The sequence below is a fragment of the Chrysemys picta genome, chromosome 5, assembly GCF_011386835.1.
Source record: "Chrysemys picta bellii isolate R12L10 chromosome 5, ASM1138683v2, whole genome shotgun sequence".
Lineage (NCBI taxonomy): Eukaryota > Metazoa > Chordata > Testudines > Emydidae > Chrysemys > Chrysemys picta.
Genome location: NC_088795.1, coordinates 129,761,626 through 129,780,833, shown reverse-complemented (window position 1 = coordinate 129,780,833; position 19,208 = coordinate 129,761,626). Strand labels below are relative to the sequence as shown.

Genomic DNA, 19,208 nt, shown 5'->3' with positions numbered 1-19,208 from the left:
TAAGGTATGCAAATTCAGCTACGTTAATAACGAAGCTGAATTCGAAGTAGCTTAGTTCGAACTTACCGCGGGTCCAGATGGGGCAGGCAGGCTCCCTGTCGATGCCGCGTACTCCTCTCGCCGAGCTGGAGTATCGGCGTCAACGGCGAGCACTTCCAGGATCGATCCGGGATCGATTTATCGCGTCAAGACAAGACGCGATAAATTGATCGCAGAAGATCGATTGCTTACCGCCGGACCCGGGGGTAAGTGTAGACCTACCCTTAGAGTCTTTGACCTCCGATTATTACACATAATGACCTCTTGCTTTGAAATTAGCACTTTTCTGTTAAATTTCTTCATTTGCATTCCACAAGGCCTCTTCCTGTTTGATGGGTTATTTAGTTATGGGATATGAACAATGTAAATGTTTGCTATTAGAGTATAACAGGATACAGATAAGTGAAAATAATGCACTTAGTTTTCATGAAGTTTAAACACCAAATGCACTCTTCTACATTTAGCAATTACTTTGATCTATACTAATACACAAGTGAATTAACCAGGGGCTTCAGCATGAGCTGGCACCTGGTCCGCCAGCATCACAAGTACCATTCAGGGTAAGGATTTGCAGGATCAGGTCCTATATACGCAATGATTGAAATGTTGCCTCATACTGACTTGACTGTGCTCCCAATGAAATCACTGGAAGTTTGTCCATTGGTTCAATGGCAGCAAGATCAGGCCCTAAAAAAGGAGCTAACTTTGTTTTTTCCTGAATAAAACCATATATACGCATAGGAATCACTGAAGTGCAGTAGGGTGACCAGATGTCCCGATTTTAAAGGGACAGTCCCAATTTTTGGGTCTTTTCCTTATCTAGGCTCCTATTACCCCCCCACCCCTGTCCCAATTTTTCACATTTGCTGTCTGGTAACCCTAAAGTGCAGCCACCTCTGGGATCCAATGTGTTAGCTGTCTAACAGTATACAAGCAACATTAAACCACAGCTGAGGCCAGGAAATAAAAAAGACTTCTGAAAAATTGCAAAATTACTGAACACAGGTAGGATTTTAGGTGGCAGATTGTAATATTAGCCAAATGCCACCAGGAGACTAGCATTAACAGCCATCATAGGATGTTAGTAATGAATCAAGTGCACTTTGGAAAATTCAAAGGTTAGCAATTTAGAACTTGTCACTGACGTCTTCATATGCTCATCACCAGCCTATTAAACCTAAAAGGTAATGAGTAACCTCTCTAGCTTATGTGCCTCACATTTCAAGAGGAGTTTATACCCTTGTGTTATACCCTTGTGTTTGCTCTTTAGAACACCTTCCTCTTTCATGCCGACTGGCTGGCGATGGCAGGTTTCTCAGAAGAATCAGCTGTCCCCAGAAAGTTCATTCGAAATGCGAAGGACATTTATATCCAGAGGACACAACAGGTGCAGCCAGCCGGCTCTGTAGTTTACTAGCGTACCGTTTACACTTCAAAGGGTGAGATTTAGACTTTCCTCTCTGAACACATAAAGGCTTCATTTGTGGCTCTCATAAAACACATGGGAAGTGCCAATAGCACAATAGGTCAAGGGTCTGTTTAACCTGACATCCTTTCTTTGATAGTGCCCAATGTCAGATACTTCAGAGAGAGGCAGAAGCCCACCCATAATGCACCTAACTCTACAGCTTTCATCCCTATAGCTGCCTCTCCTGGTTACTTGCTCTGTTTGGAAAAAAGGGGAAGCCATTTCTCTCCTCTGCCGTAAGCCCCAGAACCTTCAGGACCCTTCCACCCCAGTCTCCGATACAGAGTTATACCACGAATGAACTGGAAACTGAGGATATGTCTATGTGCACAGGCTAGCCTGCCTGAGCTAGCTTGAATCCGGTTAGCACTGGTAACAAAGGCAGTGAATACAGCACAGCCTAGGCTAGCAAACTGAGTATGTACTGACGGGCCATGTCGGGCTTGTACTGCTCACACGGAGCCTACTTCAATGCTGTTGTTGAACCAGCTGGGTTCAAACTAGTTCAGGTAGGCTAGCCTGTGCACAGCTTTTGCTGTGGAAACACACCCTTAACAGTGGTAAGCGGGTATAAATAAGTCTAAGCATGTCTTATTGAGTACAAGAGAATCCAAATAAACGTAACAATATCAAACCTACCAGCCAAAGGCCACAAGCAATGCATTATTGTGCTAAGTAGGCACTGTGATGCACCTAGAAGGGAGAATCCTTGCTCCAAAGAACTCACAATCTAAATAGACAGGACAGGCAAAGGAAGCATTATTTATTAGCCCTGCCATGAGTGCAGGGGACTGGACGAGATGACCTCTCCAGGTCCCTTCCAGTCCTATGATTATCACCCACCTTTTGCAAATGGGAAACTGGGGCTGAGAGAAACTATGCATGGGAGGTCTGTGCCAGAGCTGGGACTTCAACCCAGAGCTTTCGAGGCCTCATCCAGTGCCTTAACCACACAGCCATCCTTCCTCTCTACTTACAATGGAAAGGCCAGCACAGCTCTAATTCGTCTAGCATTGCCAGGTGCTGCTAACAACATATGCCTTGCTCCCTCCACTCTAGGTTTTGCAACACAAACAGAGCTTTATTAAGCGACAATTGCAAACAAGATTATAGGCAGAGTGTAAAGTCCCAGTTAAACAGTGGCTTGTATGATGACAATGATCAGGCATGCTGGAATGCCAACAGTAGGCAGGCTGGCCAGCAGGTGCTGTGCTAATAGCAGGAGCAGTGGCCTGCTCTCTTGAGTCAAATGGCAGAACTGGGTGCTGGTCAGAAATGCAAGACTGTGTTCTATCAGCTGTCAAGTCATGGGGGCAGAAAGGTGCAGCAGAGATTACGCTCCTTGTAAGGCAGCAAAGAGCCACAGGACTGATAAAAACACACAAGAGTACTGCACTGGGAAGCAAGGAGAGAGATAATGCCTGGGAATGGAGGGGTCCTCTCCACCGTCATTAAGGGGAGCCTTCTTGCTGCACACATGTAGACAGCAGCTGAAAAGGGTTTGTAAAAAATGTACCCGTCAAAGCAAAGGAAGGCTTTCAGGAGGATGTGTCGCAGAAGAACCACTGCCCTTGGGCTGTTGGTTTTTTTCCCCCCCATGAGAGCAGGAAGAAAGTAAAGGTTTTGATCTCACATTAATAGTATCTCTGTGTAGAAGGATTCCAAAGCAAAACTGACATGCAGCATGTATAGGGAGCATTTCACTCATCTCTGAAAAGCAGCCACCTCTGGGGAGGAGCACAGCAACCTTTTAAGCAATGCATAACAAAACCACATGAGGTTTTAAAGACAGGAAGTGAAGCAGCAGCCCAGGTCTTATGGAAAATGCAAGTGGAATTTTGAACTCATGTGGCTCTATTATCCTTCATTTATACAAACCTAGTTAACTCATTGGGAGCAGTCACATGTATGTAGCTGAGGACTGAACTTTACCAATATGCTCTAAGGACCCAATGACAGCCACTGCAGCAACAACTACTTAAAGTGAGCCAGTTAGACCTCTCATCTGAATTTACACAAACTGCTTAATCCTCTGTGGCTTGGTTCAGCTCCCCTTCTGTAAAATGGGGATAACAACACTTCCTTTTTCCGCCAGGTCTATTTAGATTGTAAACTCTTTGGAGCAGTGAAGAAGTATCACTTACTATGTGTCTGCCCATCACCTCACAATGGAGCTCTGGCCTCAGCTGGGACCTCTAAGCAGTACTGTAATACAAATAACAAGGGGGGTGAACTGCTCACCAGCTAGGATTAGGTATAATATAACACAGTTTGGTGCATCATACAGAGGCAGAAGGAGATCCCCAATGCTCTGAAATACTTTTAGAAACAGCATACCAGACTAGATGGACTGTTGTTCTGTTGATAGAAGTTCAGGAAGGAAAAGGTCTGTTCGGATAGGAAATCTATCCCATTGCAAACATAACATCTAGTCCCTTGCACTGTAAGCTATTCTGTCCAGATAACATTTTTGAGGGAAGGGGGCAATATTGGAATTATTTATAGAACTGATTTTTTTAAACTGTATTATTTCAAAACCTGCAAGGCTTTGAAACAGCTGCCCCGGGATTCTGACTATAAATAGTGTATAGTGTATAGCTAGGGATTACTATGTTCTGCTTACACTGAAAACAACTTGGGGGGTGGGGTCCCAATAATAACTGACATTTTCCAAGGATCATTTTTCAAAAAATAAAAAAGGGGTTGCCAGGAAGGGGGGGGAAGAGAAAATGGAAAGTTTCTTTTAACAGGACTTTCACTAGCAATTCACACCCCGAGTCACGGGCCTTACCTGGAAGATGACATGGTGGCAAAACAGGTAGCCTGTTTACACTAGCACATAGCACCCCCACAGTCACTAGCACAGGGAGAGCTGAACTGGTAGCAGCAAGGGCAGGAAATGTTAAGAAAAATAATCTCGTGTAGACACAGACTTTTATACCGATGCCTTCCACACTGCTTCCACACGTAAGCCTGCAAAGCTCCGTATATTGGTCCCAGTCCCTAGCTGGAGTTCATAGACATAGGTTATGGCAAGTTACACCACATGCGGATGTGGCTTGCTGTGGTCAGTAGATAGAGCAGTGTAGAATATGTGGAGCACTGATAGGATAATACCTACCTCGACAGGGCGCTGTGCGGATTAATGAGGGCTTGTGAAGCTCTTTGAGATCCTTAGCTGCAAGACACCAAGCAGCCTGTTCATGTCAAAGAAAACAATCTAAGGGCCTGACCTCAGCTGGTGTAAAGTGGAGTAGCTCCATTGTAGTCAAAGGGGCTCATCACAGAGATAAGGATCTGTACGCAAAGATCTGACTGAAGAAGGTCTAGGTCTTTAACATGAGCATAACTGGCTCCCAAGAACAGTTCTCCAAGAACGGTGTATAATCATAACAATCCATTTCTAGATGAGTCTGCAAGGCAGCTACAATCTTTAAGACTAGTCTCAATGGGCTGTGTCCCTTTACAATGAACATATTTAAAAGAAAAAAACACCCTAACTAAATAAAACCATTTGATTTTAAAGATAGGGTTAGAACATTCTGTGCAAGCTACTGCTGTCTCTGCCTGAGACAAAACATTCTTCTGGGGGTATTTTAATTCGCCTGCTGCTCATTTAAAAAAAAAAAAGTTCATTATAGGGATCCTTGAGACCCAGCCTAGTTCAGCTTGGGCCAGAATGATTAACTGGCATCAAACGACCATGCTTAGGAACAAATCACTATAAAATCACCTCTTAGTCCTGATCTTGCTTCCATTTTTCCACTGAGTTCAATAAGTACTGCCAGGTACTGCCACCCCTACTCTTAGTGAGTACTACCTGTTTCACAAATAGATCCATTGATTCCAGTGGGACTAACTGCAGAGTAAGTTACTCAATGGGCCTGGCCCAACGCCCACTGAAGTCAATGGAAAGACCCCTATTGACTTTGACGGGATCTGGATCAGGGCCAATGGAAGGGGAGGCAGAATCTGGCCTACTCGCAGCAGCATAGGCCCCATAGTCTGTTAGTCTAATCGATTTTGGCATTTATCTAGCACTACCCATTGTGGGTATTTAGGCGTAATTCAACTACAGTTGTGTTTGTGTAACCCACACACCTCCTGAGTGTGGTTTCTGTCCCATCCAGTTGCGCCGAGACCTCTTAGAGAGAGATGAATGAGTTTGCTCTACAGCCTTAACTAAGGGCCATGTGGCTTTTAGCTCACGCAGTAGAGGCTCATGCATTTAGCTTCAGAGGTTCCCAGGTTCGCTCTCGCCCGCCAACGACCGGGGTCTGCCGGTGTTATATTTGCAGTTACATTTTAAAACAGCAGCTCTTGCAATGACATGTTAAAATGCAAAATAAAACCTAGGGACTAAATCCATAAAGGGATTAGGTATCGCAATGCTCAGTGTTGCAGCATCTAACTTTTAGATATCTTGCTACCCAGTGGAATCCACAGGCCCGAGCTCTGCACCCAGCCTTTCTATACAATGAATGGGGAGAGATAGGTGCCTAAGAATGAAATCCACAAAGACCAGCATGTTGAGCAGGGAACCACCTAAGCTAACCAATAGCAGATGCCAAGGAAAGGATGTGACCTAAGCCCCGCCCCTCTCAGGGAGTTAGTGCCTAAATCCCTTTGTGGATCTGGGCCTCCACCTCTATGTTGTCATTGTGCTAGGTTCATAGACATGTTCCCCACGGACGCTGCACTGGCAGGGAAAGAGGGAGTGAAAAGTTGCAAACACAAACAACTCCACACATTTGTTTTCTACTCTTTCCATTCAATAGCTCATTTTCATCCCAGGTAACATGGAGCTGCCAAGCAAATTCACTTAATGTGAGTGATTTAAGATAGCCCAGATGACGAGAGTTAAAAAGCACAGTGAAAGGTTAGATCAGGGGTGGGCAACCTTGATTTTCAGTGGCACTCACACTGCCCGGGTCCTGGCCACCAGTCCGGGGGACTCTGCATTTTAATTTAATTTTAAATGAAGCTTCTTAAACATTTTAAAAACCTTATTTACTTTACATACAACAATAGTTTAGTTATATATTATAGACTTCTAGAAAGAGACCTTCTAAAAACATTAAAATGTATTACTGGCACACGAAACCTTAAATTAGAGTGAATAAATGAAGACTCGGCACATCACTTCTGAAAGGTTGCCGACCCCTGGGTTAGATGCTACCCGTGACCTCATTCAAAGAAACCATTTGTTCGTGGAAGGCTTTAATAGGTAAGATCATATCCTACCTTTGTTCCATGTGCAGAACCCCCACTGAAATGAATGGCAGTTTTGAGCAAAATTCAATCCCAGAATTCATTTTTGTGCTGCACTTGAGGAAAGTTTAGACTTTTACTAAGTGCAGAAGGAAAAAGGGCAGCTGAAGGTTAGTTTCACATTTAGGAATTTTGGGCCAACTGCTGCTCTCAGTTACACCAATATAAATGTGGAGTAATTTCATTGATGTCAAATCCAGAGTAACTCTATTATCTCATATTCATTGGGCCAGAGAAAGAGTGAGAATGACTCTGCTGGCCAGCGTTTAGGGCACTCGCCTGGGAGAACCAGCTTCCAGTTCCTGCCCTGCTGAGTATTTAAGGATTTCATACAAAGTGGAACAGCTTCACCAGGAGAGACTGAGAAACCCCCAGGCCAGAATGACCTTTAGCCCAAGGGTTAGGTCACTCACATGGGAATTGGAGACATGGGTGCAAGTCCTTGCAAAGAGGATTTGAACCTAGGCCTTTCACTTCTCAGCTGAGTACCCTAACCCCTGGCCCACTGCATATGTGCATAATCATCACCTGAGCTTTATGATGGGCCTGATCTGCTGTGCTCTTAGGTGGCATCTGAAAATGCCCATCGGACCAGGCCCCACAGACCACATAGGCAGGAGAAATGCCTAGTTTGAGGATCCCACTGGTGCTTAAGCACGAGCTAGACACTTGGCACCAGGAATCAGGAAGCTTTGTGCATGCCCATTGGTGGAAATGTAGGTGCCTAAGGGATTTTAACAGCAAAAATTGGCATCTACGGGGGCGGCAGCATCTGAGCAGGGGTTTTAAAGATCTAAATTTTGGATTTATGTGCCTAACATGGCAGTTAGGTGCCTAAATCCCTTTGCAGATCTAGCCCTCAACATCCACATCCGCAAGAGAAGTTGATCAACTATTATTCATGTAAAAATAAGAAGCTCACAACAGGTAACACAACTGGAAAATGCATCTTCATCAGGATTCACTTTGGGGTTTCGTCAATATCGCAGGAAAGTTACAGAAATCCAATCTCTCCTCTCAAAGATGACTGCACCAGCCCAGCCCATTAATTCAGCCACTGGCAAGTACAACACCATTTTAAAGCAGGCCCAGTGCTGCCAAGTTCTATGCATTAGGCCATTTGTTTGGGGGCAACTGGCTATAAAGGGGCACAGGATGAAAGAATCTCAAGCTATTACAAACTATCAGTGGCATGAATGCATCTACTGACTTTCAGCATTAGTGCCCTCTCTATGTATATAGTCAAAGGGGTTATATGTGAAAACAAAGCATAATGGCATATTGTACCTGCATCATGTAGTATATAGTGGAAGCCTCCTATAGCAAAGTCAGTTAGAGGTTCATTGTAACTGGAATTGCAGCTTGCACACTGCAATCCACTTGAATAATTCGCTGGGGACCAATCTTGAGAGGCGCTGAGCTCCCTCTACTCCCTCTGCTCTCAATGGAAGCTGAAGGTGCTGAGCACCTTCCAAGATCATGTCCCGGAAGCAGGTTGCACTGTATTTAAAACAGGCAAGCAGACTGACTATCCTGTCCTAGCAAGAGGACAGTCGCTGTGACCTGCATCTCCACAGAATGACTCACAGTGGAGCGCTGCTGACTGCGATTCTGAGCTTTTCTTGATGCTATCCAGACTCTAATGAAGCCTTCACCGACTGCAGCCAGATCGGGCTTCACAAGCAGCACAGATTGGTTTTTTGCTGTGTAATAACTTCTCTCTTACCTGTCAAAAACTACCGCAGCGTAGGCTGGCTCGGCGAAGATGACATCCCCAGCCCAGAATTCCTTGGCTGCTTTCAACCCCCTGCCTTTGCCTTCTGAAGTGAACACTTCCACCATCTCCATTTCCCCTGGTGTCATGTCAGGGAAACCAGGCTTGCAACGCAGGTCTCCCACTGTGAGCCAGGTCCCTTGTCACTCCGCTTTTTCAGCACCTTTGGGTTGCACAGACCAACCCTAGAAATAGATGGTCCCCATCACACCCACCTACATGAGGTTGTACCATTTTCCACTTGTGGGGGGAGCTTTTTACTTCATATAGTTGTAAGCCCAGAAATCAAAGGGGCTGGTCCTGCGTGACCAGCACTGTTTGCTTCATTAGGATAAGCCCGTCTGAAAAACACGACGGAATTATTTTCCCAAGCTGAAAGCATTCGTATAGGTTATGGCCACAGAGTCTAATTAACCCTCTCCCATTGGAAAGAGCACGTATTTTCTTTAGGAGGGTATTTTTAGAAACCACATGCTTCTGTCTATCAGGAGCCAACAGCTGAGACAGTGGTAAGTGGTGGGCTGGTGTATGTCCCTTGCGCTGTCATCTGGTCTCTTTCAGTAAGGAAACAATGCTGCTCCCCCCCACACACACACACCCCAGTGAGATTTACAGTAGGAGAGAGGGGGCCGTAGTCAAATACGTGCCCCGAGTGCTGCTGGAGAAGACAGGCCTGGAAAAGTCGCTTTTCAAATGCCAGCCAAGTAGCTCATAGAAGCATGGGGAATATGCTGGAAGGACTGCAGAAACTTGGCGACTCTTTCAGCGTAGGCTTGCCATGTAAGCTATTCCCTCCAGTGTTTAATAGGCTAAGCTCAATGAAATAACATGCCGGAGGACTAAATTCACCCAAGTTCCTCTCCGCTGAATTGGATGGATGAACTGGGCCCACAGAGCACGAGAGGAAGAGAATTATTACCAGGGAGTTCAATTAAATTACAAAAATGGGGACCAGTTTCTGCTCTCCCTTTACAGCAACTGTAGTAAAGTGGTCATCAAGGGGTTAATTGGGTTACTCAGAGTTTTAGGGGTTGGTGCCATGCTCCACCCCTACCCCTCACTGGTTAGTTAGTGGGAGTTTCCCCCAGCTGTGTTAGGGGGCATGCATTTAATAAAGCAGCAAGTTCCTAGCCTGCAGGCCTGAGAGTAGGCTTGTTTTTGCTGCATTAAGTGGTCCCTTTACAAACCCAGTCAGTGTAAATCCGGAACAACTTCACTGAGGTTGGCGGGGTTGCTCCACATTCACACTGCTGTCGCTGAGGCGAAGAATGTGGCCCTGGACTCTCCATCAGCTAAATACTGCTATTTAGCATCTTACCGTTCTTCAATGAGACTTTGCACTTTTAAAGTTCATGGTAACCGCACATGCCCATCACATTGGTATTTGAGCCCATTTCATCCCAGGGTCTCAAAGTGCTTTATAAACACTCATGGATTTAGTATCCCTGTTTCCCTGAGAGGCAGGTAAGAATTATACACTTTAACTGATGGGGAAACAAAGGCACAGAGAGATGATGTGGTTAATTTTTTATATATATATATATATATATATAAATAATGGAGATATCCTATCTCCTAGAACTGGAAGGGACCTTGAAAGGTCATCAAGTCCAGCCCCCTGCCTTCACTAGCAGGACCAAGTACTGATTTTGCTCTAGATTCCTAAGTGGCCCCCTCCAGGATTGAACTCACAACCCTGGGTTTAGCAGGCCAATGCTCAAACCACTGAGCTATCCCTCCCCCCTAATTCCACTGAGTGGCCCCCCCAGCCCCTTGAGGATGAACTCTGTCTAACTAGGGTTGTATGTAATGAGCCAAGGAGAGAGAGAGAGAGAGAGAGAGAGAGTATGTGTACACACCCCTGCCATTTTCTGGACAATCTCAGAACTGCTCAGTTGTGCATCATAGACTCGGGCCCAAGTCTAGAGCCCTGCATGTGCCCAGTGTTCCTATTGTGCATTGACATGTGAGTGTATCCATCTCCAAGTAGTTCTTGGGGAGGTTCCTGTGGTGATCTGGATTTGTGTGAGGGACCTGCCAAAACCACTCAACTCCCCGCCACACTCCTAACCTTTGCTTACTGTAGGAATCCTGCCCTTGGGAAGCAATGAATGGAAACATTTAATAGACAAAAATCACTTTATTTCTCATATTTTAAAATATGTTATCAACACAACGGTCTAACTTGGGTTTTTATCAGTAACTATCTAGCAGTAGAGCACACAAGAGCTTGGCTGGATTAAAAATAAACAACTTCCCTTTGGAAGGCAGACAGGAGCTGCTACATGAAGGGCCTACTTACTAGCTAGGGACTTATGAAGAACTCTGCTGGACAGTGCAGGGCACTTCTTGTGCCATCCCACCATCTTGTGCTCCTATGCAAGGACTGGGCACAATCTGACCCTTTCTGTTTTGCAATTGCAATGTGTAATCCGGGGGCCTTTGTCTGCTAGTTTCCCCTTGCAGCAGGATGAAGACCTACTGTAACACTCTATACCTTGGGGGAGTGCTCTGTAACTCCCCCATTCCTCATTTATATATAATTGTGATCTCGCATATAAAGCATGCCATGTAAGGTATCAGGGGAAAGGATATGATCTGCTGAAAGTCACTGTTGTATCTAAATATGTATATCATTAGTGCATATGAAGTTATGAAATTGTGTTGTATGGTTGGGTGACTGGGCAACAAAATGGCAGATGAAATTCAATGTTGATAAATGCTAACTAATGCACATTGGAAAATGTAATCCCAACTATACATATAAAATGACAGGGTCTAAATTAGCTATTACCACTCAAGAAAGAGATCTTGGAGTCATTGTGGATAGTTCTCTGAAAACATCCACTCAATGTGCAGCGGCAGTCAAAAAAGTGAACAGAATGCTGGGAATCATTAAGAAAGGGATAGACAATAACACAGAAAATATCATATTGCCTCTACATAAATCCATGGTACACCCACATTTTGAATACTGTGTGTAGTTCTGGTCGCCCCATCTCAAAAAAGATATATTGGAATTGGAAAAGATTAAGAAAAGGGTATGGAATCATTAATTAAAAATGATTAGGGGTATGGAATGGCATTTGTATGAGGAGAGATTAATAAGACTGGCACTTTTCAGCTTGGAAAAGAGACGACTAAGGGGGGATATGATCGAAGTCTATAAAATCATGACTGGTGCGGAGAAAGTAAATAAGGAAGTGTTATTTACTCCTCATAACACAAGTCACTAAATGAAATCAATAGGCAGCAGATTTAAAACAAACAAAAGGAAGTATTTTTTCATACAACGCACAGTCAACCTGTGGAACTCCTTGCCAGAGGATGTTGTGAAGGCTGTGTTGCAGAGTGGGAGGGGGGATTTGGGGTTTAAAAGCCAGTCAGGCAGCTCAATCTGGAGCTGGCAAGCCAGGGAGCAGGACATACCCTGGGAGCTCCCAGGGAGGACCGGAGTGGAGCCAGTATCGAGACAGTAAGCAAAGGGAGCCACAGCACCCATTGGAGGGGACAAGGACCAAAAGCCTGAAGGTGACATCCCCCAGAGTCGGGCAGCAGCCAGATGGGAGGTGGACTGGAGCACAGAGTACCCAGGGAAGCTGACGGGAAGCTGCACACCACACGAACACAGGTGAGCAGCTGAGTCAGCCTCACTGGGCCATGGGTCTGAACCTGGAGGAGAAAGGCAGGCCTGGACTCCCCTGCTCCCACCCAGATGGCAGCCACTAGGCGGGACTGCCACCACCTTGAACTATTGCCACTAGGTGAGGCTGACACCTCCGTGGATTACCGCTACTAGGCATATCAGCCACTGTAGTGAACTATGACCACTAGGCAGGAGCACCCTGCAACACCCCCAGTTACACTTCTATTCAGGTTCTTATACCATGCCCATCACCGTGGTTTCAGAGGGCCTGGGAGAAGTGCTAGTTTGTAGTAACTGAGCCACATTTTGCTTTCACTTAGACACATGCAACCCCTCTGACTCCATTTCAAAAACATCCTCTGCTTGGTCACTGCATGATTTATTATATCAATCAATAATAAGCTACAATATTCATTAACACATGAAAAAGAGTGAGTCAGGGAACCAAGCAAGGACTTGCCAGCATTTACAGAAAGCATAAGACCTGATCCTCTGTGGAGGTGAACATCCTCCATTACCATTGCAATTAATGGAGATAAAGACAGAAAAGCCCCTCACTTTAGCATTCCTTTAAAGTTTTTCTCTCTCTCTAGAAGTGCTGTAAAAGAAATTGTACTGGGTCATCTACTTCAGACCTACTGATAAAAGCCCGAACGAGGTAGGAAGCCTACTGCGATTATTCAGGTCCACTAATAGTATGTGTAATAGCTACTGCCAAGTTACTATTATAACATACAAAAAGATACTGGAGATTTTTAAAATAACAGTAAACAATTTACTTACCTAGTCAAACCATATAGCTACCTGCCTGGCTCCAAGTGCCTTAGCCTCGTGCTTCAGCTAATAATGCTCACGACATCATTTCCCCCCCCCACCCAAACCCACCACTGTGGGTAACTTTGGTTCCTACTCCAAAGAGCCTAATATCATTACATCTTCCTTTATTTTTAAAATAAAGACATACAATTTAACTGAACTTCAACTTTTTTACTTAAAAATATCAATTTAATTTAGCATCCATAACTCTACTCCGAATCCTTAAAGAGTCTAGAACAATTTGGCTCTTTATCTAGCAGGTTTTCTTATCACTCTGCATTTAGAGATAATAACGGGAGTATCAGTGTGTTTCCCTCCCCCTTTTTTTTTTCCTTCCTGAATTTGATCTGACTACTTGAGCCTCGGTAAATTCAGTAAACTGGTCTGGCATTGCTTGCATTTCTGAGTTGGATGTTGACACAGTTTCTATTTGTTCCATGTTTCCATTCCTTTTCTGCACATTTCTTTTAGTGCTCATCAAATCCTTTCTGTTTTTCCTACAGAGATCTCCTTCCTTTGTCTCAATGAGATAAAATCTTGGAGCAGTGTGTTGGTCTGCCACCTTTGCTAGTTTCCATGCTCCTGTATGCCAAATACAAACAGTCTCTCGATTTTCCAGTGGCGATAAAGGTTTTGCACCTCTGTCAAAGAAATAGCTTCGCTTGTCTCAATTTTAGGCTAGTTTGTGTGTCTCCTTGAATCCGCTTAGGTTGCAACAACTATGATGAAGTCTGCAATCTGGCTCTTAGACGTCTTCTCCTGAGGAGTTGGGCAGATGATCCTATATCTCCTATCAGTATATTCCGATAGTCCAACAGGCTAAAATAGGCATCTGTGTTATCCAAACTAAATTTTTTAAGACTCCTTTTAAAGAGAACCCAGTGTAGCTGTTATTGGGTTAAACCTTTCGCAGAGCACAGGTAATCTAGAGCTTTGTGATCAGTGAACACCTGAACTGGGTGTCTGGCTCCTTCAAGATAATGCCTCCAGGTCTCAAAAGCCACTTTGATGGCAAGTAGCTCCTTGTCTGAAATTTCATAATTGTACTTGGCAGGAGTGAGCTTGCGGGAATAATATGCACAGGGATGAACTTCTTTGTTGAGGCCCTGTTTTTGGGACCGCACTACCCCAATGGCGATGGCGGAAGTATTGGTTTCCAGGATAAACAGCTGACTTGGGTCAGGATGCGGAGGATGGGCGTGAAGGTGAACCCTACCTTTAGATGAGTGAAGGCTTCTTGGGCTTCTGGTGTCCAAGACACCTGGGCAGGTTTTCCCATAGAGAAGTTATAGGGGCCAGGATTTGGGGGTAGTCTCGTATACAGCGTTTATAGAAATTTGCAAACCCAATGAAGTGCTGAATTTCTCAATTGCTTCATGGTGTTGCCCACTTGCAAACCGCTTCCACCTTCTGCAGATTCATAAAGACTCCCTCAGCAGAGAGAATGCAACCTAAGAATTTCCACAGTGGGCTGACTGAAGATACATTTATCCAGCTTAGCACAGAGTCCATGTTGGCAGAGCCTTTTTGGACCTTGTGGCCATGCTGGTTGTGCATAGGCTGGTCTTCAGAGTAAATTAGGATGTCATCTAAGCAGGCAACCAGATAGTGGTCCATCCAGGACCGTCCCTACCCATATGCAAAGTACGCAGCTGCGTAGGGCACCAGGAAATTTGGGGCACCTGCATGCTGCTCCAGCCCCCGCCCCGCCTCTTCCCTAAGGCCCGCGCCCCTCCTCCACCACAGCCCCGCCTCTTCCCGCCCCTGCTCTGCCCCAGTCCTGACCCCACTCCACTCCACCCCTTCCCCAAAGCCCCCGCCCCCACTCCACCCCAGCCCCTTCTTTCCCACCCCTGCGCCACCCCAGCCCCGCCTCTTCCCGCCCCTGAGGACTGCAGCAGGGCCGGGCCTGCACTCACCGGCAGTGGGAAGTGCAGCAACCTGGCCCCAGCCGTGCCGCCGGTGAGTGCTGGGGGGTGGCTCCCCTCTGCCTCCCAAGCCAGCCCCACCCGCCCTGCGGGTTGATCAGGCAGTCATATTCCCAGTGAGGGGATAGTGTGTCTGTGTTTCACTTTCTGAATACATCTGAAAACTCTTGGTATTTTGTTGGTAGTGTGATAGCTGACCCTAGCAGCAAGGAGGCCTGCTCTGTTGCCCAGGCATCTCTCCCTGTTTCCAAAGCCCGGGCAAGGCATCGAACCTGAGGTTCTGGAGGCTCTAGCTTGGAAGACTGGAGGTAGTTCTCCTGGAAAAACTTAGAATTAAACGTCACAGTTTGCTCACTCCACGAGATTTCTGGATCATGTTTTGCCAACCAGGGGATTCCAAGTACCAGAGAGAAGTGTGATGACCGGATCAGGCTAAACTGGAGGAGCTCCTAGGGCTCCCCAACCATCACCTCCAAAACTCTTGACTGATGGAGCCAGAGGCTAGCAGCGATCCATTGACCGTCTCGACTAAATCAGGGGTGGCCTTAGTCTGTATGGGTAGGCTGAGTACTTGAGCCACAGTAGTATCCGTGAAGTTATTGTTGACCCCAGAGTGAATAAGGCTTCTTGAGGGGAAGGGGAGTAGGAGAGTATCTATCTAGAATCCTGGAGCCAGAGTTGTAATTGAAGTTATAGGTGTGGGGACATTTCCTGTATCGGACCAGGCACCCAGAATGGGTTGCTGGAGGGGGTTTGATGGAGTTTTCTCGATGTTGCCTGAGGTTGCAAGTTCATTTCCCTGGAACCACAGGGTTTAGGGACTTAGCTGGACAGATGGACACCATGTGGCCAGTGCCACCACAGTAAAAACACAAGTTCTCATGCTGCTGTTGGTCCTGTTTGGAAAGGTCCAGTTGGGTTCATGCCATGTCCACTTGCATGAGCTTGGGTAAGGGGGCCTTTGCAGGGGTTGTGTGTGGTGCCTGGATGCAGGGTGGAATCCCTTTCCTCTCAAGTTGCTATTCACTAAGTCTGGTGTCTATTTGGAAACAGAGCTCAATAAATGCATCTAGATGCACAGGAGGCACCAGGGGGGCAAGCTCATCTTTTATTTCCTCGCTGAGATCAAGACAGAATTTAGCATAGCTGGGTCAGTTCATTCCAGGCCGTTGAAAGCAGGCTGCATACTTTGCAGCCCACCCTGAGGCCTGGAGGAGTCTCTGAACAACCATCTCCGCAATGCAAGCTCGGTGTGGGTTGTCAAAGATTGCCAGAGGAAGGTGTCCCAACTGGCCAGTATGGAGTGATCCTGCTGTAGTAAAGGGAACACCCAGTACAGGGCCTGACCTGTTAGAAGGCTGATGACCAGTCCTACTCCTCTCTGGTTCCTCTGGTAGGCCTTGGGCCATAGCAGGAAATGGAAGCCTGTCCTGGTTAATCCATCGTAGCAATCTGATAATGGTACTATGAGTTCAGGTCTTGAAGGTGGCATGTGCCATGGGGCTGTGGGAGACATTCCCACTTGCAGTCCTGTGATCTGTTCTCATAAGTGCAGTTTTCCACCTGGAAATGATTCATTGTGGCTGTAAGGCTTGGTTTTCTGCCTGTAGGTGAGCAGTGTCCCCTGAGGCACCAAACCTGTAGGTTCCATACCCTTTACAGAAGTGGTCAGAGGAGCACTATGTAAGCTCAAAAGCTTCTCTCTCTCACCAACAGAAGTTCAGCCAACAGAAGATATTACCTCACCCACCTTGTCTCTCTAATCATATAGTTAATCAGGCTTTATGGTCACTTAGTCCTTATAATATTTTGGATGATTCATCTTAAAGACTGACACTTCACATTGGCTTTTCAACTTACTGTACCATTTGAACGTATCAGCTTCTTTAATACAAAACAAATACCTTGTATATAGATCTTTGTTAAAGATTGACTGTATATATCATATCGATCACATTTCTATTTTAAAAAGATGGCATGGTCTGAACTATTTGCAATATTTTGTAGTCAGGGTGCCAAGGCAACAAAACTTCTCCACACTGAAGGAGGGTGATACAAAATGCCTTAAACTATATAAGAAAATTAAAGCTACTTAAACATCTTTAAGCTTTATTTTATCTAGTGATAAAATTACACCGTATGATACTGTATCAAATAATATAGCTTGATCTACTGTATTTATATTACCAAATTATAAGCTTTAAGCATATAAAATAGAAGAAAAGGGTAAAAGAGGAAGTGACTTCTAGAGCTGGAATTCCAGTTCTGCGGGAAATTCTAACATTTTGAAAATGATTTCGTTCCAATTCGAACTGATCTCTTTTTCCACTCCTGCCTCCATTGCTCGGGACCTCTCACCCTCAACACAGTTTGTGCTAGAGTGTTTGTGCAACCATCTGTGGCACCATCTCCTTGGTCGCTGAAAGTAAACAGCAGTCTGTCAGCCTTTTTGGATCTTCAGATAGCAAGCATGAATTCTGAATAGCTCTAGAAAGATCTGCTTTTGAGTTTGTGTGAGTAGCGAGATTTGTCTGCTGCTGATTAGAGGTTGCACAAGTTTACCACTCAGTGGACTTGTAGGCCATGATACTGTAGTGTCACAATATATCATTAAAATTCCAATATTAATAAGAAGATACCCATGGAAGATTCGGCTTTTCTGAAACTTCAGATAGCTCTGACAGGGAAATTTTTTCCCATTCCAAAATGAAATGAAAGCAAAAATTTCAAATTTCCAATGGAAAAAAATTTCAAACAAAAAAAATCATTTCAGGTTGATTGAAATACCTTGCTTTGATAAAATCAAAATGTTTCATTCCAATTTCAATTTTAAATTTTATATTACATACCATAATTTTTTTAATCAATTGACACAAAAAGTCATTTTGAAATGGAAAATCAAAACATTCCATTACTAAAAGGTTGAAATGGAAGATTTGAAATGTTTTATTTCAATTTTTCTTTCTAAATGAACTTTTGGCAAAATCAACATGTTTCCACTGAAACATTTTGCTTTCAACTAATTGGCATTTTCTGATGGAAAATTTCCTCTATTTCTTGCCCTTATATCAATAAAACAAACAGCACCATCTGCTGTCCATAATTTCATCAAATACATGCTAGTAGCTCACCAACACAACAGCTGAATCCTCAAATGTTTAAGTGGCTCATACAATTTATAATTAACTTATCATTAATTATGGAATTTGATTCTCTAATTATGAGCGAGCAAATGGCAAAGCAAAATCTCAGGGGCCTCATTACAACAGCCCTGAAACTCTGTGAATCTCATGGAGGCAACAGGTCCTAGACTGGGGTTCTCAAACTGATGGGTCGTGACCCCGCAGGGGGTCACAAGGTTATTCCGTGAGGGGTCAAAAGCCATCAGCCTCCACCCCCAAACCACACTTTGCCTCCAGCATTTATAATAGTGCTAAAAATTACAAAATGTGTTTTTAATTTATAAGGACGGGTTGCACTTAGAGATTTGCTGTGCGAAAGGGGTCACCAATGCAAAAGTTTGAGAACCACTGTGACCGAGAGGAAAGTGGACAGGCTGGCAGTGAGGAATCCAAATCTGTATTCAGATCCACATTTGAGGTTGATCACCCACCTCTGTCAGGAACCCAGCCAAAACCCTTGACCAGGGGTGGCAACCTTTCAGAAGTGGTGTGCCGAGTCTTCATTTATTCACTCTAATTTAAGCTTTCGTGTGCCAGTAATACATTTTAACGTTTTTAGAAGATCTCTTTCTATAAGTCTATAATATATAACTAAATTATTGTTGTATGTAAATACTTTTTTTAAATGTTTAAGAAGCTTCATTTAAAATTAAATTAAAATGCAGAGCCCTCTGGCCCGGTGGCCAGGACCCAGACAGTGTGAGTGCCACTGAAAATCGGCTCGCGTGCCGCCTTCGGCACGCGTGCCAGAGGTTGCCTACCCCTCCCCTTGACCTTTGTAGTGTTCAAAATCCAGACCCAAGCATAGGTCTCCATTTTGTAGGTCAGGCCCATCTCTAGTACAGACCTCACCTTGAACATAATTTAATCTGAAGCAATTTTTAATTTCCTTCATCTTCCAGAGCACTCACTGCCGGATGAGCCTGATGGCCTGTTTCAGTCAATGGCAGTGCAACCTGGCATGGTGGTGGAGCTCATGATATTTGAACACTTGGGGGTTGCAATACTGCAGCTCTGTTATGCACCTATCAAGAGGCAAGCTGGATGGAGAGTCTTGGAGGCCATCCATGTCATCAAGAGACAA

General features: G+C 44.9%; 1 protein-coding gene across 1 annotated transcript in view; it reads right to left on the bottom strand.

The window, feature by feature from the left end:
• Window positions 1-8,767, bottom strand: part of SMYD1 (SET and MYND domain containing 1) — a 44,831-nt gene extending 36,064 nt beyond the window's left edge. Inside the window, 1 exon segment of the mRNA XM_065597248.1 lies at window positions 8,505-8,767. Coding sequence (XP_065453320.1) covers window positions 8,505-8,641 — 137 coding nt within the window. The 5' untranslated portion in view covers window positions 8,642-8,767.
• Between the last annotated feature and the right edge of the window lie 10,441 nt (window positions 8,768-19,208).